We start from the raw sequence: 27,654 nt of genomic DNA on the forward strand, positions 1-27,654 counted from the left end.
TGCTCAGGTCCACTGCTGCACTATAACGAATTTATATATTGTTTTTAAAATTGTGTCATCCCTAGGAGCTGAAAGGCAAACTAGGGCAACACGGAGAGCAGACAGGGATGTCACTGTGATGTCTAATTACCTGCTAATTTTTTATTTCTTTATTTTTTTGGTCACTGATGTCTAATTACCTGCTTTTTTTTTTTTTTTTTTTTTTGTCACTGATATTCTCATTTTGCTATTCCCCAGGTACAGGTTTCTGGATTAATTCCATTGATCTTTTCACTTAAAAAAATGGTAAATTATCTCCAGAACATTGACTTTATCAACCCTGACAGTAATATCGCCTTTATATATTACAACAACCAGAATGTTCTTTACATTTCCACTGCTTTGCAAACAACTGGGGCTCCAAGAAGTAGATCCAAGAGAAAAAGGGACTGGTCTGCTTTATCTAACAGTACCCATCTGAAGCAGTGCCCATCTCCTAAGACCCAGGCCAAATACCAAACTATGCTAACCTGTGATGAATTACCCCCACACATTTTATTTCCATAATTTAAATTTTTTCCCTGGATTTTTTTTTTTCTGAAGCAAGTAACTAGAATAAGGTTTTATCTGCTTCAACTTTTATTCTCCAACTCCAATCACAATGCCTAGCATATAACAGGTGCTACATAATCGCTTAATTAAAAATCTGTCCGCCTGAGGCATCTGTACGACAAGTGGTTTGTCTTTAGTATTATTCCCATGATCAAAACTTTGCCTCAGGAAAAAAAATGACTTAGCAAATACATTTATCTTCGTGAAAATGTAAGGCAAGGGAAATGGAAGGTTTCATCATCTGTTAAAGGTGTTTTTTAAGTATTCAATGAACAGAAACGGAAGGAAATCTGGAGAAACGGGGCACACTTCTCATTCCCCAGAAATTGTGTCATGCTGGTGGTGACAGACCTCTTCTATAAACCCCATTTGCCAGATGAACAAAAGAAGGCCTAGAATAACATTTCTTGAAGTCTTTCCCTCCTACAGAATTGATGGCAGATACAGCTGACTTTCCCAACAAGCCTGTTCCAGCTCAGTCAGGACCAACTGAATTGCCTCAAAAGACGACGGATGGAAACTGGGAAACTTCACGGCACATAACCCTGCTCTTGGTCTGTGGGTTTTTATTCCCATAATTGGATCTAGGCCAATGCACTTAGATGACAACCTCCTGCCCACTCACGGTTGGGGAAGAGTCACTTGAAGTGACTGGTTGGGGAACAACGCTTCAGGCATGTTCACAGTAAGCTTGAGTCTTATCCCTGGAGGCCACACTCTGAGACCACAGGACAAGGACCTCGACCTGCCCGCCCCCCACCCCCACAGGCTAATGTAGGCAGTGATGTGCACCCAGGTGGGGGGGGCCCACAGCTCAGAAACTGCCAAGAAGCTCCCATTCCTACTCTTTCCTAGAAACCAGAGGCTGATGGGATCACAGAGCTGGAAGCCACTTTCTTATTTTGGGAACAGATCTTTTATTTTATAGGCAAAGTCCCAGCTAAACAATTCACTGTGATATCTAATTACCTGCTAATTTTTATTTTTATTTTTTATTTTTTTGATCACTGATATTCTCAATTTGCTATTCTCCAGGTAAACAGGTTTCTGGATTAATTCCATTGATCTTTTCACTTAAAAAAAATGGTAAATTATCTCCAGAACATTGAATTTATCAACCCTGACAGGAGTGCTGCCTTTACATATTACAATGACCAGAATGTTCTTTACATTTCCACTGCTTTGCAATTAAATCTGGAAGGATTACCTGGACATGAGACTTACCAATGGCTCACAATTTCTAAAAAGGATTTTAAGTCCATGCGTGTAACATTACCTGGATATAATTCTCTAAGAGAATTCCTATTTTATTCATTTGCCAACAATTTTGGAGGGAGGGGTGTTAAAGTGATTGAAATTTCACAAGATTGACATTATTGCTTAAAGTGCTTGAATTGGTTACATTAAAAAAATTAAGGTACAGGTTATTTTAAAGAAAAACTAAATTTCTGGAGTTTTTTTTTTTTTTTTTTAAAGCAACAGAATCATATGAATGCCACACACATACAGTAACTATTTTGGTTACACAGAAAGGGAAGCCAAAAATAAATTAATGTAATACTGGAAAACAGAGATTTAATTAGGCAGAAAAGTGGGGAATAATTTCCCCTGACCATGCCATTTACATGAGTGAATCACAACAGTGCTAATAAATGCCTTGACCGTATGACAGCAAACAAGGGCAAAACATTTAGTGCACAATGTTTTAATACACATGAATATACAACGTGGAGCAAAACGTGAAGTCTAAAGATAAAATCCATCTGTAATAAAGCCACACTCCAATATCTAAAATATGTCTCATGCCCGTTAGGACATAGTCCACTATCAGGCAGGCCCATGAGATTAAGGGCATCCCTGGAAATAAATGCGTAGGGGCCATTTCTGTCATTTCCCCCCCCCCACTTCATCTGAAATACAAAATATCCCAGGCTATAACACCAAATACGACTGGCTTCCTATTCAAACCAACAGCCTCTAGAGTTGTTCCTTGGCTCTCTCCAAACCAGGCCACTTCGTACTGCCTTGGAATGGAAAATGTATCAACATATGAGGACTGACATCAGCATTTTACCAAAATTGACCTTTAAACAAATGACTTTTTAGCATACTGTACCATAATCTAGATGCTAAACTAGTAAGTAACCAATAAAGCAAATGTTTTTTTCTCTTTAAGTGTAAAACACTGTAACTTATTTTAAATCACCCAGCAGTTAAAAGAAATACCACAGGCCTACTCACTCCTGCCAGAAAATGACACACAAAAACACTGGCCATTTGAGGGCGTATTGTTGAGTCTTTGTGCTATTATTGACCTCAGAATGGTCTCACATATCCCATACCAATCTCTGCTTTATGTGATGAATGAGGGATAAAAAATTTAAAATGTTTGCATGCTGTCTTTACATAAACAGAGATGACTGGGGGGAAATGTAGCTTCCCAGTGTTTGTTTCATTAACGGAAGAGGAAGAGGGAAGAAATTACCAGATAGCTCTAATGCTTAAAAAACTGATGGAGTGTTGGTAGGTAAATGCATTTTGGTCTTTTTCCTATCTTCTTTTCCTGTGTCACACAACCATTTATGTCTTTGCATTATCTTCCATACTTTTTTTTTTTTAATTCTAAAAATCTATACCTGAATACTGAATTTTCACTGATCCTTTCTATTAGAAGGAATTATTTCAGTTAAGTCACTGGAAAAAAACTCTTTACACATTAAAAGAAAAAAAAGTACTGAATCTATGACGTGGCATGTAGATATTACTTCTATAGGCTTCCAAATGAAACATCTTTTTTCTAATAAATTAGCTTCAAGAGTCATTTCAAAGATAATTTTAATAGTTTTGCTTAGAATCAGTTCCAAATATATTAGATATCAACCATCATTTTTTTTTTTAAACTTTGCAACCTGCAGTCAAATATATGGGTTATAATATGGTACAAATAGTTCCCTACATCAATCAATTGGAAAGCATCTCTCCTGAAAAACAGAATAAAAACTCACCTTCCCGGTAAGTGATTACTGCATATGTTTCATGGAGGAAAAACAGACAAAATATTTATAAATATGAATTTGCCTCTAAATAAGGCAAGATATATTTTTGTCACTCGTATAAAACAATAATGTGAAGATCACCCTGTTTTCATCTTCTCCAGTGAAAAGTAAAACATTTCACTTCAAGCATGAACAGATGAAGTGTCGGCATGCTTATTTAAGTTCTGAGCAATAAACAGTTCAAGATATTTTAAAGATAAGAAATCCAGTTTTCATCTAGATAAAGTGCTATGCTCTTAATTGTTGTAAAATGGCCACTAACATTTTCAATTTCAATTTTAGTTCACATTATGCCAAACGTTTGCATGTTCGTTCGCTGATTTATTAGGTAACAAAATATTATGTTCACAGTATATTATAGTGTATGGAAGTCAACTGACTTCCCAAAGGAAGGTCTATGACTCATAGTATTTGTAGGAAACCAAAAATGAACTCAACAGCAAAACACCACATAGACCCTTTTAATAAAAGGTGCCAATACTCAAATGACCTAATAAATACATATATAACAAAAGTGAAAAAAGTAAAAGTAACTATGGTGAGATGAGGTTCTTCCAAAAAACTGTCTCGTCAAGCATTCTAGGAGTCAGAGTCAAAGAAATGCCGCCATTTTGTTCCTTCCTTCACACACCCACTGACACGTCCTTTGACTGACCTTCATACCCAGCTAACTCCACTATTCCCTCTAGGGAAGGTTCCATGTTAGCCCTAGGACTTGCCAGTGCCTCAGTAAACAGACTAAAATGTTAAAAAGTGAACGGCTGTACAATGCTGCTGATGGTAAAGGTGCAGTGCCTTCGTTCTTCTGGATAGAGAATGACGTTGGTACTGACTGGCTAAGGAGAGCTGTGCCGGACGCAGTCCCCATGGTGTCCCAGCCCTGCGGCCACAGACTGTGAAACACCAGCAGGTCTGGAAACACACCTAGGAAAGCTTAGCAGTGCCAGATAAAGGATAGGTAAAGTCACAGGACCTTACAGAAGAAAGTGTCACTAAAAACAAACAACAAAGAGCTATTTTCCTGAAACTTGGTTTTGGTAGAAAGATAAGCAAAGTAACGTTTCACTGTCCACAGATGCTCCCTCCTCTTGTCTTTGCCTGCCCTGAGCTCCTTACCTTCCTTGCCCCGGGAATTCTAATGGTTAGGCGAGCACAGCCCAGGGCAGACGCTGGCCACCACGAACAGCTCTTCAACCCTGTTCCACCTGGAGGATGATTTTAGTATCGAGGTTACTCACTTAAACATTTTCACTTGCACAAACTTAAAGCTATAGTTGCAGCCCTAAAAAGTGAACATCTACCCAATTCTTCTGTCAGGTAAGAGGCAGAGAAGCTAAACATGGGTAGCAATGCTTCCAGGGACAAGTTAAAGGAATGCTCTGAAAGGAGACCCTGGAAGCCATTTAGGAAGTTTAGCAAAGACCCAAAATAGACTGCAGACATTCATAGGAAATGTCATTCTAATTCAGCCAGACATAGCCAGTGGCACAGCTGACACAATCCTAAAGTTAGCAACTGTTATTCATATAAATCTTACTACAATCTGATTGCAGTTAACTCTACCTCAGACTAAAATAAAACCACGAATAGTGCTGCATGTAAAAAACAGAGAGAGAGAAAGAGAGAGAGAGAGAGTCGAACACAGCCAGACCATTGAGACTTGGAGTAATACCATTGGTGAGCCACTGAGGAAGAAGAAAGTCTGCAGAGAAACCAAGTAATAGTGCTTTGAACATTTTCCCCCACTCAAATTAGTCCCACAGTTCTTTAAGTTATTCTCTTGACTGATAGAATAAAATATATCCAGATTCTGAATTTTTTGATATATCTGACGTCAGACCATAGAATTCTTCAATAGCTTGGGCATCTATTTTCTGCAATAAAAGAGAAAAAAAAAACAATATAGTTGTTTAATATGATTACTAGAAGAAAAACTAATGGAATGCACACACAAAAAAATGTAAGAAACACTGTTGGCTATAAAATCACAATTGGGAACTTTCAATAGCAAGTGGATAAACCCACAGACTTGGCAGACGAACACGATTACATAAATTGCAAATCTTTGGGGAAGAAAGCCACCCTTTAATCTATCAGCAGCCATATGTGAGCACTCTTGGAAGAAGCCAGGATTTCTGTCTTTCAAGTGGTAAACTGGAGAGTCTGGGGAATAACCTTGATTCTTTCATAGTTCATTTCCTTTAGTGGAATTCTCTCCGGCTAGTATTCCTTTAAAATAAAATCAATATATGGAATACTTTGGTGTAATATAAAGACTCCTAGGTCCAACAGGCTGAATAGATATATTTAAATCATAATCAATACAAGAAAAATTTAGTATAATGAGAGACTGTTAGTAGAACTTTGAAGTTTATTATGTGGTCTGTACCAGAGAGGGCCTGAGTCATGTTAGGAAAAAGTTACATATAAATATGAATTTATGGTGGCATAACGACCCCTTGTCTATGGCTGATGAGTTAACTTAGCAAAAACACAGTATTAATGAGTTCATGATCATACCCCTTCTCCCTTTTCATAAAGAATGGGGAGCAGATTTACTTTTGAGAAAAATATAAGTTGTTTTCAAGTCACATTATGGAAAAACAGGCCTATTTTCGAAAATGTTCACACATCTACGTCCCCTCAAATGCCATCGGCGCCCTCCCCGTATTGTAGAACATGCTGCGTACGAACCTCTACGATGTCGTCATCAAACAAAAGCCAGAAGCCATGACTTTTCACAATGGTAATGTAATGCCCACGATTAGGACCACTAGAAGAGAAGAGACAAAGTCAGCCCGTTAGCATTCACTTCTCTATACAACTCTAGGAAGCTCTTTATAAGCGGTGATTCCCTAGGAAAAGCTGTGTCATCAGGACAGAGGACTTGGCCCAGGTCCTGTCCATGCCCACGTTCTTGTGACACAGTTTATGGAGGCGCCCCAGTGCCAGTGTGCTGGGCACGGGGGAAGGAATGCAGACAGGAACGAAACATCTGTTTTCTAAGGACTCACAATCCACTGGGGGAAAACAGACATTTAAATTCAACAAATATTAGTACATAATCACTGTATACCTACTATGTGCCAGACCCTATTCTGGCTGTCAGGGGAAAAAGCAGTGAGCAAAACCAAGTCCCACTTCCTTGGGGAGGGGGTTGAATCTGCAATAAACAAACTGAAATATAAGCATATTTCCAGGGATGATGAGTGCCATGAAGAAGAGAGCAGAGTCATGGGATAGTGACTGGCAGAGGGAAGGTACTATTCGAGGTAAGTGGTGAGAGGAGTCCTCTCTGATAACACGAGACTGAAGCAGAAGGAAATTTCCCTGAAGGAAAGGGGGGTGGGGTGGGGCAAGACACGTGACTACATGATGGAAGTTAGTTTCAGGAATAGGGACTAGCAAGTGCAAAGATCCGGGAGAGGAGGTGGGTACAGTTCTTTCTGCATTTGCGAAACAGGAAGGAGGCCAGGGCAGCGTGAGCCAGGGGAGGAGGCCAGAGAAGTGGGGAGTGACGTATCATGGTTAAGATTGCAGATGTTGCTGTGAAAGAGCACCGAAGACACTGGGAAATTTTGAGGAGTGACATGATGTGATTCAAGTTTTAGAAAGATGTTAACAAATGACAATGCATAACAATAGCAACCACTAAATTAAAAACATGTGTACTACACAATATGGAAAAAAGTAGAAAGAACAACTAAACAGCGGTTAGCATGTAGTGAGATATGCACAACTGAGAGGAATTTAACCATAAATCTGCAATTTTGTGTTTTCCTTGTACCATTAAAGCTGAAAAGCTGAATTTCCTTTTGTTTGCTTTTTTAAAAATACACGATGACCCACGTGACCTGTTCCTGCCTGTCTCCAACCTCCTCCAGCCACTCTTTCCCTCTCCCTCTGAGCTCCAGCCTACTCTGGTCTCTTCTGTTTTCACACACATCCCCCCTCACATGTTGGGCCTTTGCACTTGCTGTAACCACCTGAAATGATCCTCCCTGGATCTGCATGCTTGGCCCATTTTAACCCTTTGGCCTCAGCTCAAATGTCACCTTGGCAGATCGATCTCTGCCGATCACGTTCCCTGAAGAGGCACCTCCCATTGCTCTCTCCTTGTCCTGTTCATTCCTCACACCATGAATCAAAATCATAAATTAGTTTGCAGTGGTTTGGGTTTGCTGGCGGCAGGCTGCTGTGTGTACTGTTACCTTTCTCACTAGATTCTCAGCTTCATGAAGGCAGAGTCCCTGTGTGTCTTATTCACTGCCGTCCCTTTAGATCCTGTCACAGAACCCAGGAAACAAGGGCTCAAAAAATATTTGCAGTAGAAATCAATGAATGAGGCTGTGGACCCGCTGCAACTGTGGGCCAGGAGATGCCGGCATGGAGAAAGAAGGGCTCAGCTCCCTAACTTCACAGCTTTCCAGGGCCCCCAGCCAGATCTCTGTGCAAAGGCCCGCTCTGCTCCATGTATCAGAACAATCATACCTCTAGCGGGGAGGAATTTAAAGAATCCTTGTTAGCAGCATGCATGCCTTGGCACCAACTCATCCTTACTGCCAGGGCTGCTCTGACTTGTGCCCCCATTAAGGAAGCGCACTGTTCCAGAACCCAATCCCCCACTTGTCCCTCAGCCCCATACATGGGTGTCTGCCCTGTCCTCACCAGCGCTCCCAAGGATTAGAGTGGCACCCACAGAGATGCGTACTGGAAACCCACACATACCCTACAATCTGCACATTTCTGTTTCCCCTTCACCGGTCCACACCACCTGCTTCGGCCACAAGGAACCCCAGGTCGCAGGCTCTGTCCCTGCCAAGACTGCCTCCTCTGAACCTCTGCTGGGGTCCCACCAGTATTCATGGCTAGCTTCCAGATCACTGGACCCTTGTGTGCTTTACAAGAATAACTGTTAGAACTGTTCTTCGGAGAAAACACAAAGCTGGCTTATAACGGGCCGATAACTATAACTTACTGGGAAGGTAAGAAAATATCCAGTGACTTAAAGTTAACATGCACAGGACAAAACACAGGGTGCTTCAGATGTGAGGTACATTTTCTGATACCATCCACCCCAGTACAGGGTTAAAAATACATCAATCCATTCCTCTACGTAGAACTGTGCACCCTTTTGGTGATGCTCCTTTCACCACCATCCAATCCAGGCCAACAGGGAGGAAAAGACGCCTGCTGTGTGGCATCTCAGTCTAACACCTGCACGGTTCGGGGCAAGGCCGTGCCTGCTCCAGGAAGAGAACATAAACCCAACACAGCTGAGCAAAGCGTAACCAAATGTGAATTCTCAATAGACTTTTCCATGCTTAGACATTTTTCAAATTACGGAATAAAAAGTATTTGCTCAAAGGACTTTCAGCAAAACACTTTGCTCTACCGTATCTAAGGACCTTCTCTCTGTTTCCTGGTTATCTATTTCTTATAGAATGTTGGGCAAAGACTGAAAACTGCATAAAGAATATTTTTAAGAGTACATTTTCAATCATTCGAAATACCAAAACAATTAGATCTACTATGTACTTCCAATCTTTATTCATACATCTTGAAACACTTTCGAGATCCTATTACATATATAACTTGGCTTTTGAAAAATTAAAATATCATAAGCTTTTATTTCTCCATGCTATTTCTTTTTTTTTTTTCCCTCTCCCAGCTATTTCAAACTCCTCCTAACCATCATTTATATCCAATGGAGATTTATTATTTCCTTTGTGAAAGAACATTTAGATTATCATTATATTATAATGCATTTTAGTTTATTATTTTATTTATGTAGGCATGTTTCGATTTATGTTGAGATAATACATAAACATGAGCTTGGAAGACAGTCCAAGAAGTGCCATTATTCCTAAGTCTCACAGTAATAATGTGAGGAAGGGCGTGGCTGGCTCTGTTTCCGCACAGGAACGGCCCTCAGGCTTCTCACACGCACCCCAGGGCTGCGTGGTCCTTACCTGCCACAGTGAACCACCACAGCCACCAGGTCGTACATGCGGTCCAGGTTCACAGCGTCGCTAGAGGTGTTGAAGAGCCGGAGTTCCAGCGGGAAGACCACCCGGTAAGACAGCTTGGTGTACCTGTGGAGCTGTTCCATGTACTTGAACCGCTTTAGGTGCAGGGCCAAAATCATGGGCAGCTTTTTTACTCTCATCCTAAGAAACCATGAAATAGAAAATCAGTTGTACCTAACACCTGTTAGGGGACTATAATTCACTGTTGCCTGTGCAAATGGAGAGCAGAAAGGGTCTAACCAACTTCAGACCAGCAAATGACCAAACCACTCACAAGAATATAAGTATGCTTACTCATGTAGAGCGGCCTTATCCAACCTGCATCCTCCGCTAAGTGGAGCAGAGTCAGCAAGAGAAAAACGTAACAGTGGGTCTCTGGTCAAAGGAGACAATCCCAGATTTTGGTACCAATAAAAATATAATGTGCAATTGCTCTCTGTCACTGCCCTCTGCCTCCCCGGGGGGAACAATATTTGGACAATCACCCCTGCACATCCCACCCTGAGAAAATGGAGAGGAGGGGTGACAGCGTTTGAAAAAAGGAAGTTGGGGAGTGGCCAAGCAGAAGGGAGCGGTCTGCACTTCAGGTTCTGAGGACCGCTGGGGATATTCAGACACTGCCCCGCTGCTGGCATCAGGAAACCGAGCACACTAGGTTCCTTCTCACTCCTTACTCTGTGCTCTTGGGCAAATCATTTCCCTTCTCTGGCTCTCAGTTTCCTCATTCGCAAAATGCAAGGGTGGGCTTAGGGCTTCCTTTCCCAAACTGGGCTCATGAGAGCACTGGTCAGGGTAATAGATGTAGGGTTTCTGCGACCAAGTTTGGACACTGCTACTTTCTATTTTGAAGCTCCTCCCTGTTGAAGCTCCTCCCATATTGAAGGTTTGGAGAAACCCGCAGTAAAGGAACTCCTCTCTTTTGTGTGAAACAGCATTCTGCAAACTTACAGAAACACAGACAGCTTTTTTCAATAAATGACCATTAGTATTCCTTGGTAAGAAGTCACAAAGACAACAGTGTAATGTAGTTAACTTGGTTAAAATAGCGGAGATTCCGGTCACGTTCCAGGGCCCCTGTTCTGTGAATATCCCGAATTAATGCAAATGATGCTCGGCCTGTGCACGTTTTCAATGCATATTATTTGAAAAGGGCAAATTTTAAGAGATTATTATTCAGGAATCTAATGAGGTAAAAACCCTGTTCATAAAGATAAGCAAAAAAAATCAATAGAAACATATGAACTATGGAAAACCCTAATTTTATAGGAACACATGGTATTTTAATGCATAACCTCCAGAGCTGAACAGAAACACCTTCATGCCACTAAGAGGACCTGGGCTACCCTTAGGCTGGCTTAGAATATACGGATGGAAACAGTGGTCTCCTGACCACTAATGGGAGATAACTACCTACCACCTCTACTCCAGCTGCCAGAATGCCTAACCTTTTGCAAGTTCTGATGCAGCAAAGACAGGTGTTCATATCTGGGGGAGAAGGGCTGGGAGGCTGGGCATAGAAATTATTTCAATCTCAGCTCTAGACCTCTGAGGGTTTGGATGGCAGTAATAAGCATCTGAGTTACCTTGAATATTCCACAAGCATGAACAGGGTAAATTTAACTCACAGTAAGGCTTCACAGGATAATTAAAATGTCAAGTCTCTTGGCTTCTGGGGGAAAATAACAGGGAATCACTGGTTATCTCAGATGGTCCAAGAGCTGTAACTGGCTGGTTGGTGCTACTAAAAGGATGGGCAACATTGGGTCCTACATCAATTCAGAATGTGGTAACTTTCTTATCACCTGTCCATATAACTGATGCGTCATTGATTTCATGATTCCTTATTAAATAATTATTTAAATCTCTTATATCTTCTAAATAAAAAGTTCCAATATTTAGGCAATACTAACAATGTTATTGTGTGACTACCATGTGTTACATACTATGCTAAGTCCTTTCTATAATTTGCCTTTAACCCCAAAAGTATAGTGATTATATTTGCTCACCACTTGTTTACCCAGCATTGTATCTGGCACATAGTAGTAGCACTCAATAAATATTTGTTGAATGAATGAATGAATGAATGAATGGACAAATGAGCAAACAATCAGAATAATGGACAACTCTCGACGGTCAGCATTCTTAGCCTGGTTTTTACTAGTAAGGAAGCTAACTGACTTCTCCAAAGCTACTTGGCTGTGAGCCCATGGAACTGGGATTCAAAATCAGACTTGTCGGGTTCCACAGTCTGGTTCCTTCTCACGATACAAAGCCACCCCTTGAGCGAAATCCTTTACACACCTTTTCTGGGCCTCCTGTTTGCTGCAGCATGTTTCACAATAATATTTCTGTTCACTACACAGTGTTTCTGTGTTGCTGAAGTCTCTGCAGAGAAAAATATTTACAACTTAATAAGAAGTCCAAACCGTATTTGGTAAGCCATGTTTTAAACCCTCTATTACCTGCAGGCTGACTTTTAAGTAAATGTGGCTAAAGAAGTAATGAGAAAAGATCCTACTTATGAGTAGGTGCTATGCCATTAGAGCATGTCTACTGGACTGGGTTATGATTTCACCGTTGAGATATTTTCAAGTATAGCTTTATTTAATGGGACACACACATAGATGTTTCCAAATGATTCAGAAAAAGCTCAGGGCCTGTAAATTGGAGATACAAATTTTAATAGAATAATACTAACTAGAGTAAAAGCCCACCTTAAAGTTGAATCCAAAAAAGTCAATCACATAAAATGGAAGGTGACATAATTGTGGTTAATGAAAAAGAGTATGTCTCAGGTGGTCTATATTTTTCAAAAGCTCGTAAGTAAAGATAATGAAATTTAAACCGTACATGACTCTTCTTATATTGACTAAGAAAGTCCTAAATAATCAGGAGATGACCGCTTTCTACCAACCCTCTGCTCCCCACCTTCCCACACCCCAGATAATAAGAACGTAACCCTACCTCCTTTTGAGAACAAATGTCATTGTGATGTTATATGTGTATTCCCCTTATCATGAGGTTTTATTGTACTACTTATAGTTTTCATTTTTTAAATGTCATGGCTTTTCATTCTCTTCTGGTCATCGAGATTCTATTTAACATTCCTGTGGTACTGTTTCAAAGGCTGAAAAAGGCATCCAGAATATAATAATACCCTAGAATATAATAATACCTTGAAAAAGTCTGTGACATCTCTGTATTCATAGGGAGTGTCCCAGCACTAGAATGATCACATTTTATTAAATCGAAAATGTTATTTATTATTTACATGGTGTGAAAGACTTAACTACTTAAACAGAGCTTATCAAAGCATAGATTGTTCATTCATTAAATCCCCGAATGTTTACTGACAGTACTCTAGAGCAGGTGCTGGGGATTCAGAGAGCACCTGCCCTCACACAGCTCACAGTCTACCAGAGACACATGCAAGTGAACCACTGACGACAATTAGTGTTCATGCAGGTTAAACATAAATCATTTCACACGATTGATTCCCTTACCTAAAAGCCTCCAGCAGTTCCTCAGTGTACTTAGGAATAAAACCCAAATTCCTCGCCATCGCAGACAGGCCAGCCATCCTCAAACTCCTGATGGCTCTTCTGACCTCTTCTGCCCTCACCCCCACCTCCTTCAGTATGCTCCAGCCACACAGGCCAGCCTTCTCCTGTAGGTCAAGTGCCAGCTCTCCCTGCCTTGGGGCATTTGCAGGTGCTGTTTTCTCTATACTGACAGCTCCTTTCCAGATGCTTCCATGCTGGCTTCACTCATTCAGAGATCAGTGCAAACCTCACCTCTAGTGAGAAGACTTCCCTGTCCACTCTCTCCAAATCCACCCAGCCCCACCCCATTGCTGTCTTGTTTTCTTCTGAGCACGTATCACTATCTGATACCACCCTCCTATTCATTTATTATTTGCCTCCCCTCTGTGTGGGCAGTGACCCCGTCTGTGTCAATCACGGCTACAGCACGAGCACTGAGAACATGCCCAACGCACCAGCACACTCAGTCATATGTTAGCTGAATGAAGACAGAAGCATGTATATAAAGTCCAGGGAAAGGAGAAATGAACTTGAACTGGGGTAATTCAGGACGTTTCCCCTAAGGATGATACCTGACTTAGGTTCTCAAAAAGGGAAAGTGTGCCAGTGGATAAGAGTCAAGGGTTGCAGACAGAGGGAATGTCTCAGCACAGAGGCATGGAGGTAAGGCACCCAGTACATTTCTTAGAAGCTGGCGTGAACCCAATGCAGTCCCACCAACTGGCCCCAGCAAGGAAGAGGCATAATCAAACAGAGCTTTTAAGAAACACCATTACTAGTAGCACTGTAGAGGAAGAACTGGGAGGGGGTCAAAAGGCAAGGAAACAATTTGTAGGCAATTAAACTCAACCCTCAGATTTCAAGTGCTTGGTGCATAATACAGACTCAACTTAGCTGAATACGGGCTGACTCTTCAGTGGAGTAACTGATATGAAATTTTTTCTTGGCCTACATAGGATTTATTGAGGTGGAATGAGGTGAGAGCCAGAAAATGGGGTAGGAAGTATTGAGGTGGAATGAGGGGGAGCCAGGAAGTATGGGTAATGGTGGAGACTCACACCCTTGGAACGTCTACCACAGATAAAGCTCTTTATTCAGCCAAAGACTCAGAATAACCAAGGCAAGCAGAGCAATGAAGAAGGGATTAAACACTGTCTCCTCACTCTTATTTCTCAAAGACAGTTTTCTGAAGTATTTGTAGACCCAGGTATGTAAAAATATAGCAGAAGTTGGTATCTAATTTAAAGACCCGATTTATAAATATCTCCCCCATCCTGCCCACCCCCACCTTGCTGGAAACTCATTGCCACGAGACAGAAGGTAATGCTTTCAGGGTGTCTCCGAGTTGAGAATTAGAAGATGAGGCTAAGTGAGGAAAAGGGGACAACCCTAGCAGGAAACTCTGAGGCAGATCAGGTCTTTCAGTTGCTGCTGTACAGTCGTTGGAACAAAAAGGTTGAAGAAACTTCTGAGGCAACAAAGGTTGAGAAAGATAAAGGGGAAGGAGAGAGTAGAGACATCTTACCAACAGGATAAGTTATAGAGGACAGGTTAGAGAGAAAGTGCAAAACTTTTTGTGTATTTCTTTAAAAAGAGTCATAGTGGCAACAAAGCACTATTTAAAAATACACTTTGGGAATAAACCTAATATGAAATGCACACGTTTATAAAGAAAGAAAACTATAAAATCTTATGGAAATGTGTACAAAAAAACTTGAAAAAATGAAGAAAGACTATGTCCATCAGAAGGTTATATATTATCAAGACAGCTATCATGCCCAAGTTCATGTCTGTATTTGATACTTTTTAAAAAAATTAAAATTTTAACTTTTCCAAAAGTTCAAAAATTGATTTAAAAAAATAATTCTCAAGCAACGCTTCCCGATAATTTTCATGTCATGACCCACAGAAAAAACGATACTATACAGGGGGAACCGGGGGAAACCAATACGGCAGTTCTTATGGTTCTGCACAGCCTCCAAGAAGCTGAGGGGATCAACAGACACCTGTAACCTATTTTCCAGGGCACGCCAGTTGGGAAGAATCTTTGTTCTATAATCTACTGCAGTGGTTCTCCTGGCTGTTCACCTGCAGAGTTTTAAAAACAACCTCAATCTCCATCCCCGGTCCCCACCACCGCCACCACCACCGTCCATTACATCAGAATCGCTCCAGGCAGAACCCAGTTTTGTTCTTAAAGCTTCCCAGATTGTTCCAGCGTGCTGCCAGGGCTGAGAGCCACTATTCCCAACACTCTGCAAACGTGAATATATAATACATGTAAGTCTCCTGGAGATCTTGTCAAAGTGCAGATTCTGATTCATTCATTTTGGGGAGAGACCTGAGGTACTACAGTTCTAATGCAATCCCAGGTGATGTCAGTGGTGCTAGTCCATGGGCCCCTGTCTGAATGGCAAATATCTAGAGCAGTGCTTCTCAAACACTGGTGTCCAAATCACCCAGAAAATTAATTAAACAAAGAGGCCCAGGCTCACTGAAGTTGACTATGGCCTGGGTTTTGATTTTTACCAACCTCCCCAAGTGTTGTGACACACTCCAAAGTATGAGAACCAATGACCAGAATATTAAAGAAGATTAAAAAAAGAAATCTCTGAGAAAGAAGTATGTGTCAAATATTAGAAAATACCACATAACCACCACCAAAACGTCAGAAAAACAAAATAGAGAAACTAATAGATAAGTGTGTGGCAATGAAGTATGGTGGGATGTATATGAACTTAGTATGTAAAAGTAGTTTCTCAAAATAAGTAGAAAGGTAATTAAAAAAAACAAAAAAACACAAGATTAATTTTTAAAATAAGAGTTTTGGGAGAATTAAAGAGCTACTTTCCTCCTGATTCCTAGCTAACCTCCCCAGCACCGGGAGAATTTAAATGAGAGGAAGACAGAGGAAGAGGAACGTGGTTTCCGAATACAGAGCACTTTGAGGAGAAAGGTTTAAGTTTCTGTGAAGGAGACACAGGGAGGGACGAAGGCTCGGAAATGGCAGACAAAAATACCAAAAAGGCCACAAAGGATAATTAAGATAGACTTCACGTATTTTAAATTTTTGCCCCAAGCCATCCCTGAACTTTTAAAAAAAGAAAAAAAAAAAAGCTTTTCTCAGTACCCTCCCATGATATAGATAGCTCACTTTGCCTAAGATACAGGACAGAGATTTGAAATATCAGAATCATAGCTCAGTGACAACATGGATTTAATGGCTTCTCTAGACCTGTATCCTGCATTTTTCAGGACAACAGTTCACTGAACACATTGTAATAGATCACTGAAACCATTCTGGAAGGAGGTAGCAGAAATCTTATATTTAAATCCCACAATTTTAGCTTTATGTTTTTAACTTTTTCATCATCAAATGAAAGATGAAAATATCACAGCAGAAAAGATATGAAGATATGATGTTAAGGAAGAAAATTCATAATTCTAATTTTAAAAACAAACCCGCTAGAATGCAGACAAAATTAAACTACGAAAGGGCCCAAAAAAGATCATAACCATTCCTTCTCTTTTGTCTCAGAAGAGGCTGATGGATCAGCTGACGTCATTTATTCCCTGGGCCTTTCTCCTGTATGTCCTTTTGGAAGAGGTTGGGAAGCTGCCACCTCCATCACAGAACTCTCGATGATGAATGGCAACACCTGGCAGACTTCCCTTTATGTGGGAGAGGTGAGATCTTAGGTGTGTGAGGTGTGATCAAAAAATATGGTGAATATTTAAATTTTAAAAAATATATTACAATAAAAGACACATTGCCATTAATACCCCTCAAAATACTCCCTCTCGCTTTGAACACACGTATCCCATCATTCTTGCCACTTTCTGAAGCAGTTCTACAAGTCCTCTTTTGTGAGTCTTTTTCCTCCATCATAACAACACTCTTTGTGTCACACATCACTTCTGGAATGGCAATTTTTGTCAAAAACATTAGTTTGTCCTCATCCACCTTATTCACCGGATCTGGCACCGTGCGTACAACGTCTGGCTCTTCCCCAAAGTCAAAATGACCATGAAAGGTAAACGTTTTGAATTGATTCTGAACATCGAGGCAGCCACTACAGCGCAACTAAAGACACTCATGATGGGGGCGGCCGGTTAGCTCAGTTAGTTAAAGAGTGCAGTGCTCTTAACAAACAACAAGGTTTCCGGTTCAATCCCCACATGGGCCACTGTGAGCTGCACCCTCCACAACTAGACTGAAACAACTACTTGACTTGGAGCTGATGGGTCCCAGAAAAACACACTTAAATAAATTTTAAAAGTTTAAAAAAGAAAAAAAAGACACTCATGAAAGCGGACTTCCAGAACTGCTTCAGAAAGTGGCAAGAACGATGGGATAAGCATGTTCGAAACGAGGGAGAGTATTTTGAGGGGGGTCAATGGCAATGTGTCTTTTACTGTAATATATTTTTTTTATTTAAACATTCACCGTATTTTTAGATTACACCTTTGTACAGGAAGGCAGGTACAGAGAAGACAGAGTCAACGTCTAGGTGAAGGATGGTGTAAAACGGGGCAGGCCCTTCAGGAATATGAGCCTGGACAGGCCAATCACATGACAATCTCATGTTGCTTAAAAGGTATTCCAAGGCTATTTCGTACTCACCCATCCCAGCTTTAACATCTCCAAATGTTAGCCTGCCTTCATCACGTATGCATGGCCAATATATACATTTCTCCAGGAAAAAAATGAAAACATAAACCTGGGTTACATTTCTTTATAACAAGGGTCCCCCAAAGGTTGAAATTTTAACTAACCAGTTAGCCCTTTACCTGGTCAGTCTCAAAGCTACAGCCACTGGCATCTGCTCTTCTGAATAGCCGAGAAATTTCTTAGAAGGGAAGGGAAGCAGTCAAGCTCCCTAACTCCCACTTCTCCCTAAACCCTCTTCTCAAAGAAGGGGAATGGGCAAGTAAAACCTTTCCTCCCACTCCCTTATCTGTGACTAACATTGGCACAACCTTAACCGTTTCTACTCCCTGTGATCATAAAACTTTGGGGAAATAAAAAAATAGTTTCTTTTCACTAGAAGATTAGGGACCCATACTATTAGGTTGGTGCAAAAGTAATTGCGGTTTTTGCAATTATTTTTAACCTTTTAAACCGCAAGTACTTTTGCACCAACCTAATGTAAACAGAGCCATTCAGAAGAAAAAGAGCCCATCCTTGGCCTACGAAACAAAGAGAAAACAAACTTGTCCCAGACACCTGGACCTAAGGCTTTTGGAGACAAGAGCTGAAATGCCAAACCAACAGGAAGTGCTGAGGTAACTATCAAAGTAGCGAGTGTTGGGGAAAGACGGGGGGGCGAGCTAGAGTCCAGGGAAATGGGGTAGCAATCAGCCCCCGGCTCACACAATACATTACTCCCAGATGAACCAAGAAGTGCTTCTATGTTGGAGTTGGTGGCTTTGCCCTGAAAACTGACTTTCTAGCAGTCAACCACCACAGCAAGTCCCTTCAATCTATTGCTTCTAAAAGTTCCAGGTAATCTGCCCTCCTGAGAGGTCAATTCTGTCACCCGATTCTTACTGACAAAAATCAACACCGCTTTGCCATAAACTGTCTCTGAACTGCGATACCCTAAGCAATGGGGAGGCCTACCTGACCACTCGGTCTACACTGGCACCCCCACTACCAGGCACTCTCTAGACTTTTTAATTCCCTTCAAAGCACCAATCAGCGTCTGTGGATTCCACCAGAATGTAAGTGTATCTGACGCTCACTCTATCTCCAGCATCTAGAACAAGGCCAGGTTAATTATATGCACTCACAACCTCTTGTTGAAAAGAGGAGAGAGAAGAAAGGAGTGAAGAAAGGGAAAAGGGAACCGTGTCTTTATATCAACTTCAACTTCAAGCATATTTTCTTTCTCTTTTAATTTTATTGGGGAATATTGCGGAACAGTGTGTTTCTCCAGGGCCCATCAGCTCCAAGTCGCTGTCCTTCAATCTAGTTGTGGAGGGCGCAGCTCAGCTCCAAGTCCAGTCACCGTTTTCAATTTTAGTTGCAGGGGCGCAGCCCACCATCCCATGCGGGAATGGCAACTTTGTTGTTGAGAGTTCGCCCTCTAACCAACTGAGCCATCTGGCTGCCCCTCGAACAAATTTTCAATATACAATATCTATAGTTATCCTGGGCATGTATTGTTCTTACACTCCAGGCTTCTTACCTCCACTCAACCCTAATGAGGAGGAATTTTTCCTATGAATGATCTCCATACAGTGCTGACAGATGGAGGATGAGGCAATTCCCTCATTGGTGCTCAGCTCAAACTGCATTTTTAAAATGACAGACTAGATAGCTTAGAAAAAGAAAGTAATGGCAGGCATCTACAGCATTTATTAACTTGTATGATTGTGTGTGTGTGTGTGTGTGTGTGTGTGAGAGAGAGAGAGAGAGCGAGCAAGAGAGGCATGAAAGTCTCTTTAATACATCTGTATTAAAGATTAAAAACTTATTTTTAAACTTAATGACTAATGGCTTCCACTTGATCCTCTTCTCAGCAAGACTCTTCTCCAGACCATACACACTTATTTTTACTCTCTCAGAAAATAAGAAATAGAAAATAGGATTTCGAGGTACAAATACAGTGAATGTTTAAACAACAAAAAAATTTATTACAGTACAAGACGCATTGCCATTAATCCCCCTCAAAATATTCCCCTTTGCTTCCAACACACGTATCCCATCGTTCTTGCCACTTTCTGAAGCAGTTCTGGAAGTCCTCTTTCGTGAGTGTCTTTACTTCATCCTCCATCATGACAACGTTCTGTGTCACACATCACTTCTGGTACATAGCAATTTCTGTCAAATAAAAACATTACGGTGTGTCCTCATCCACCTTATTCACCAGATCTGGCACCATGAGACTTCTGGCTTTTCCCCAAAGTCAAAATGACCATGAAAGGAAAACTTTTTGAATCAATTCTGGATATCTAGGCAGCCACTACAGTACAACTACTAAAGAAACTCATGAAAGAGGACTTCCAGAACTGCTTCAGAAAGTGGCAAGAATGATGGGATAAGTGTGTTCAAAGCGAGGGGGAGTATTTTGAGGGTTATTAATGGCAATGTGTCTTTTATGGTAATAAATTTTTTTATTTAAACATTCGCCGTATTTTTTGATCAAACCAAGTACACTGGTTTAACAGAAAGGAAGATTATCTCCTGAAGAAATACAGGATATCTTTCCCCACTTATTTACTAGCCCAATCAAAAGCTCAGACCACAGTCAGAGTTCGTGAAGTTACCTTAGACAGTGGGTAATAGATGTATTCTGCTCCACATCGACAGAAAGGTCAAGAAAATCTTCATCTTTGCTACTAACCTGAAGCAAAAAAGAAAAAATATGTAAAGCACAAAATAAACATAGTACCTGGCGAACACTTAAAGTAACCAAAAACAATAACTGCAGTAAAAGTCGTGTGTGGCTTTGTATACTCACTGGCAATCAGAGTTACCCTGAAAACAACCCAATCTACAGAAAATCCCAAATTGCCTTGAAATCAACCCCTCCCTCCTGAGCCTTGTCATTCAAACTGCATAAGGCGTGAGGTGCCTAACAGGCTATAGAGGCTGGAGAGTCACACTAGTTACACACGTAACTGTCCTCTGGTCCAAGAAGCTGTCATCATTTACAGAACTCTGTGCTGCCTGTAATAACACTCGGACCTGGGGCTGGCCTGGAGCCGTGGCTCACACAGCCCACCAGACTATGGACTACTCCTAGCCACGCTGGTTCACTGGCCCTGGCTATTTCTCAGCCCTCCACAGCTCTCCCCACACCAATTCTGGGTCTCCGACGTATTGAAACTCACCCTGTAAGGGTTTCCATTCCAGCCGTTTCCCAGCAAGCCTATCATTGTACTGACTTAAAGTGGGAGGGATAAACCATTCCAGCAACAACCTTGAAGTGCTCAGTCAATTGGCAGCAAAATGAAAATAACACTCCTTTAAGTGTGACAATTACCCTATGAACCAATACTCCCCTGCTAAGAAATCATCTAAAGAAATATTCAGATATGAAATTATCTAAATAAGATAATTTCTTTAGATAAGAAATGATCTAAAGAAATATTCAGCTATAAAACTTACACTTTTATAAGTACACACCAGAATGTTGCGACAGATTGCCCATCTCCATCCTATCCCTGCCCCTTATAAAATGTAGGACTTAAGGACACTTAGCCTCTCTGTACCTCAGTTTCCTCATCTGTAAAGTGAGGGCAGTCGGAGTTTCTATTTTATAAGGTTGTTTTAAAGATGATACAAGATAATACAGGACAAGTGCTTTAAGAAGTACGCACTAAACAAATCAGGGAGGGGTAGAATATTTTAAATGGCATAAAATGGTCAAAAAGTTGGGAACAGTTTACTATACAGTGGTATCATATTAAATGAAAAAATAGGCTATACAATTACATATAAATTAATTCCTGTTTTGTATTAAAAAAGGCCTATATATATTTATACACACTCACCCTTATCACTATCATCCTACTTTAATTTTTTTTTAAGGCACTTATCACTGCTATGGTAGAATGCATGAAAGTCCCCAAATCTTTACCACTGGCTATATTAGCTTCTTTGACACGACTTTACAGATCCTCTCATTAAGAGGTATGTTTCCCCACTCTGAGTTGGGCCAAGTGACTCGCTTTTGGCAGTGGAATGTTATAAAACAAGTTATAGGCAGGAGCTTGAACGAGCACTTATGAAATTACTCTCTTGCCCTCTGTCATCACCATGAGAAGAACCGGCTCAGTCTAGCCCACTGTCCCAGGAAGATTTCGAGAGACCTATGGAGCAGAGTTATTCTCAGTGAAGTGCCCAGCCAAGCCCTAGAGCCAACCCCCAGCAAGCCTACAGACAGACATCCAAGTGAGCCAGCTGAAATTCAAACACAAGTTCAGCCAAGTCCAGCCTAGATCAGGTGACCTTCAGCCAACCCATAGTTGCATGAATTATAATAATAAATCATAGCTGATTTAAGTCTCAGAGTTTTGGGATGGTTTGTAACAAAGCAACAGATAACCAATACAAACTATAGGAGGTCCTCGAATAATGTGGTTTCGTTCAACATCATTTCATTATAACACTGATGAGATACTGTAGGAACTTAACTCTTGTTCATATCAATTAGCCTATGGTAAAACTGGTTTCGTTATACATTGTTTTCCTGAAAGCCAGAGCCTATTGATGGTAACTGAGAACTTACTGTACTTAACATTATAAATATTTTATTTTCATTTATTTATTGTCTGTTTCCCGCTTAACTACAATGAGAGTTCAAAAGACTGGATTCAGTAATGACTAAAATCCTGCCATTCTAACTCTCGTCTAGAAAACTATAAACTCAGATAACTATAAACTAAAAGCAGCCACCTGAAGGCCTTGGAGAGTAAACACAAACAGGCAGATGGAGAGTCCATACTTGGAGGAGAAGAGCTGCACGAAATAAGTTCATGTTTTCACAGCCTTTAGCTGGAGATCGGTGGGGGTGGAAAATGCAGTCTTTCTGGTAGGAGCCAGAAAACTGAATCTGGGAAACCATGTCCACTGGAAAGAAGGGAAAGAGTAAGAGGACATCCTTAATTCTGTCTGTCTGCCCACATCTTTGGCTGACCCTGAGACACACATGCCCAGAGTACACACACAGTAACTTGGCTAGAGACAAAAGGCCTGACCCAAGATTCAAGCTGTTGCCTAAGCAAGAGTCTGTAGTTTGAGTCCAACCAAGACGACTGCCTGCTAAAATGACAGAAACGCAGTACTCACTAAAGAAAAATAACAGAACCCAGAGTCTCCCACACTTAATGTTCTCAATAACCTAGATATGATCTGAACTTACAACACATGAAGAACCGACAGAATGAAAGATATTTTCAAAATAAAACACCTGAGACCATTCCTGGGGTGCCCCAGATGTTGGAGAATCAGCAAACAAGGATTTTAAAGAAGCTATTATAATTATCTTCAGTAAAGTGAAATACATTTACAATGAACAACAACAAAAAAGAAATCTCAGCAGAGAAATAGAAACAATATTAAAAAAAGAATCAAATGGAAATTCCAAAACTGAAAAAATAATACACTGGATGGACTTAACATCAAACTGGGAAAGACAGAGGAAGAGTAAGTGGACTTGAAGACAGATCAACAGAAATTATCCGATGAGAATAAAGAAAAGATTGAAATGAAAGTTAACAGCTACTCGGAGACCTGTTAAATAACATTATTCATGTAATTAAGAGTTCCAGAAGGGGAGGAGAGAGAATAGGGCAGAAAAACAATATGAAAAATAATGGCTGAATATTTCCTAAATGTGGTGAAGGACATACATTTATAGATTTCAAGACACTCAATAAAAACCAACTAGGATAAATACAATGAAGGCCAGCCACGGCCAATCATAGTCAAATTGCTGAAAGCCAAAGTTAAAAAGCAAATCTTAAAAACATCTAGAAGAAAGTGACACATTACAAGATAATGACTGTTAGAAGCTGACCTCTCATCAGAAATTACGGTGGTCCTTGGTATCTCCCCAAGAAATCTGAAAACATTTATCTGTAAAGATGTATGTGCTCCAATGTTCACTGCAGCTTTATTTACGGTGGCCAAGCCGTGGAAACCGTAACAAAGTGTCCTTCAATAGATGATTGGATAAAAAAGACGTGGTGTATACACACAATGGAATACTATTCTGCCGTAAGGAAAGATGAAATACTGCCATTTGTGACAACATGAATGGATCTTGAGATTATTATGCTGAGCGAAATAAGTCAGACAGAAGTCAAGAAGCATATGATTTCACTGATCTAGGGTATATAAAACTGAAAAAGAAAATAAGACGACAAACAAATGAAACAAAAACTCATAGACACAGACAATAGTTTAGTGGTTACCAGAGGGTAAGGGGGGTGAGGGGTGGGAGATGAGGGTAAAGGGGATCCACTATATGGTGATGGAAGGAGAACTGACTCTGGGTGGTGAACACACAATGTGCTATATAGCAGATGTGCTACAGAATTGTACACCTGAAATCTATGTAACTTTATTAACAACTGTCACCCCAATAAATTTTAATTTTAAAAAATTAATTTAAAAAAATTATGGAGGCCAGAAGACAATGGAGTAACACCTTTAATGTGATAAAAGCAAAAACTACCAATGCAGAATTCTTATATCCCATAAGTATATCCTTCTAGAAAATGAAGAGAATGCATTAACAGAACTGAATTACAAAAAAAGGATAAAGGAAGTTCTTCAAGCAAAAGTGAAATGATACCAGATAGAAATCCAAATCCTCAAGAAAGACTGAAAAGCATCAAGAATGGTATTTATAACATTGCTCTGTGGGGTTTATAATATATGTAAATGTGATTATAGCTATAACATAAAGGACAAGGTAGGGTGGAGGGGCAGAAGTAATATGCACCTAGACAGTTATAAGCTCTCTATGTTTCATGTGAAATAGTATTATTAACTGCAAGTACACTGAAAAGTGAAGATTGTAATCTCTAGAACCACTAAAAAAACAACAGATATATTCGAATAATATCTTTCTTAAAAAGGCAGAGAAGGAGGAGCAGAGGAACAAAAAGCAGAGGGGAAAATAAATAAAAAACAAATAATAAAATGGGAGCCCCAAACCCAACCATATCAATAATTACATTAAACATTAATGGAATAAACATTTCAAGTAAAAGACAGAAACTGGGGGCCAGCCCGGTGGCTCAGGCGGTTGGAGCTCCGTGCTCCTAACGCCAAAGACTGTCAGTTCGATTCCCACAAGGGCCAGTGGGCTCTCAACCACAAGGCTGCCAGTTCAATTCCTCAACTCCCGCAAGGGATGGTGGGCTGCGCCCCCTGCAACTAGCAACGGCAACTGGACCTGGAGCTGAGCTGCGCCCTCCACAACTAAGACTGAAAGGACAACAACTTGACTTGGAAAAGGTCCTGGAAGTACACACTGTTCCCCAATAAAGGCCTGGGGAAAAAAAAAAAGACAGAAACTGCAGAATGGATGTGTTTAAAAAAGCAAGACCAGCTATATGTTGTCCACAAGTGCTGAACTTTAAATACTATAAAGACACAGATAAGTTGAAAATAAATGGGTGGAAAAGTTATACTATGCAATGAGTCAACATAAGTATGTGGTGGGCTATAATTAATATCAGATAAAACAGGTTTTAGACAAAATTATTGTGAGAAATAAAAAAGGATATTTCCTAATAATTGGGTCAATTTACTAGAAAAACAAAAAATATGGAAGGCCTTCCTAACAATGTCTCAAAAATACATAAAGCTGGAACACAATTCACCATTAAAAAGGAATGAACTTATATGCTATAACACAAATGAACCCCAAAAATGGTATGTAAGTAAAAGAAATCAGACACAATATTGCATGATTCTATTTATATGAAATGTCCAGAAAAGGCAAATATCTACTAAAGGCAGAAAGTAACTTAGTGGTGGCCAGGGGCTTGCAACAGAGATTAACTGTCAGATACAAGGGCTCTTATTAGTGTGATGGAAATGTTTTAAAACGGGACTATGATGATCACTGTACAACTCAGTAAATTAATTTTTAAAAATCACTAATGCATGAATTTTATAGGATATAAATTATATCTTAACAAAGTTGCTTTTAAAGTAAAAAAAAAAAAATGCATGAAGCAAAAACCGGCAGAATTAGAGGGAGAAATAAGACAATCCCACAATAATAGATATTTTAACACCCCTTTTTCAGCAACTGATAGAAAAACTGGGGGGAGGGCAATCAAGAAAAACATCAAAGATCTGAATAACTCTTTATCAACCACAATGACCTACTGACAATTGTAGAATACTACACACAACAACTGCAAAATATACATTCTTTTCAACTTAGTGGTTTTCAGCAAGGGAAACAGTCTTCCAGGGGACATCTGGCAATACTTGGAGACACTTTTGTTGTCACATCTTGAGAGGTAGTACTGTCTAGCAGGTAGAAGCCAGAGATGCTGCTAAACAACCTAAAATGCACTGGACAGCACCCCACAACAAATAATTATCTGATCCTAAGTGTTAATAGCTCCAATGTTGAGAGACTGTTTTCAAGTATATTTACCAGGATAGACAATGTGTTAGGATACAAAACATGTCACAATAAATTTAAAAGGACTGAAATCATACAGAATATATTTCCTAACCACAACAGAATTAAATTCTAAATCAATAACATTAAGATATCTAGGAAAATAAATATTTGAAAATTAAGCAGCATACTTCTAAGTAATGCATGGATCAAAGAAAAAATCACAAGAAAAAATTTTAAAGTATTTTGAAGTTAATAAGAACACATTATCAAAATTTGTGGGCTGCAGCTAAAGCAGTGCTTAAGGGAAAATTTATAGCTTAAATGTGTATATTAATAAACAATAGAGCAGGAACAATTTTTCTGTTTATTCTAACTGCTCTATCCCTAGGATATAAAGTAACTTTCAGCATGTTAGGTACCCATTAAATATTTAGTAAATGAATGAATAAATAACAGAATAAAAGACTGAACAAGTAGAAAAATATCTAAATGCCAGACACGTCTGGGTGGCAGAATTATGACTGGTTTCGTTTTTATACATTCCTGTGTCTGTTTTTTCTAAATTATCCACAGGTATTATATTTTTTAATTAGCAAAACTTTTTTTAAAACCTAAATGGCCTTTCTGGTTGGGGGAGGATGATAGCCAAGAGAAATGATACATAATTTAAATACCAAGGATCAGGTTCCATTAAAGCTCTTGTAACTTGAAGGAGCAAAAACAAAGAAACATTGTCTCCTAATCGAGGCAAATCTTCCTCTGCTTAGCTGTTTCAAGGAGAGGAGGAAAGGGTACAACTATAATTAACTGAATAAAGTTACTGTAACTTTCTCAATTCCCAATGCAAACTGTTCCAGAATTAAGAGTGTGAAAAAGCATGCTCAGGTGGATCAACCTTGCTGGAGATATCAAAACATGGCACTAAACGCTTCTATTTGGACTTTTTCTCTCTCCCTGCCCCAGACTGACTTAGTCAAAAGCAATGAGTGATTAAGCAATTTTATTTTTTCCTTTCTCTTTTCCCAAAAAGCTGCCAGAAAATAAAACCATTTTCTTCCCACACACAAGAATCTCATTCTGGTCTAAGTGAAAATACAGCTTGTCTCCAAGGAAACATATATATCACTAAGGCTCCAATACTCTCAGCAAATATGGGCTACATCTTCTTCTCCTTTATTCTCTCCCAATTCTGGGCATAGAGTTCCCTGAAAACTCTAGTTGAAGAAGGGTACGAGACCCTACTAACTCTTCTTAAAGTAATAATTACAAATCAATTAATAGAACAAATTAATTTATAGGCATACATATAAATCATGAATTTGCTAAGTTC

At 40.0% G+C, this 27,654-nt stretch overlaps 1 protein-coding gene across 1 annotated transcript in view; it reads right to left on the reverse strand.

Annotated features, from left to right (window-relative positions):
- Positions 1-2,149: 2,149 nt before the first annotated feature.
- USP46 (ubiquitin specific peptidase 46) overlaps positions 2,150-27,654 on the reverse strand; it is a 59,848-nt gene continuing 34,343 nt past the window's right edge. Inside the window, exons 5-9 of the mRNA XM_033106315.1 lie at positions 20,491-20,567; positions 11,978-12,061; positions 9,620-9,817; positions 6,342-6,420; positions 2,150-5,521 (exon numbers count right to left, since the gene is read on the reverse strand). Of these exons, the coding sequence (XP_032962206.1) occupies positions 5,420-5,521; positions 6,342-6,420; positions 9,620-9,817; positions 11,978-12,061; positions 20,491-20,567 (540 nt within the window). The 3' untranslated portion in view covers positions 2,150-5,419. The remainder of the gene's footprint in view (positions 5,522-6,341; positions 6,421-9,619; positions 9,818-11,977; positions 12,062-20,490; positions 20,568-27,654) is intronic.

Source organism: Rhinolophus ferrumequinum, chromosome 5 (assembly GCF_004115265.2).
Source record: "Rhinolophus ferrumequinum isolate MPI-CBG mRhiFer1 chromosome 5, mRhiFer1_v1.p, whole genome shotgun sequence".
NCBI lineage: Eukaryota > Metazoa > Chordata > Mammalia > Chiroptera > Rhinolophidae > Rhinolophus > Rhinolophus ferrumequinum.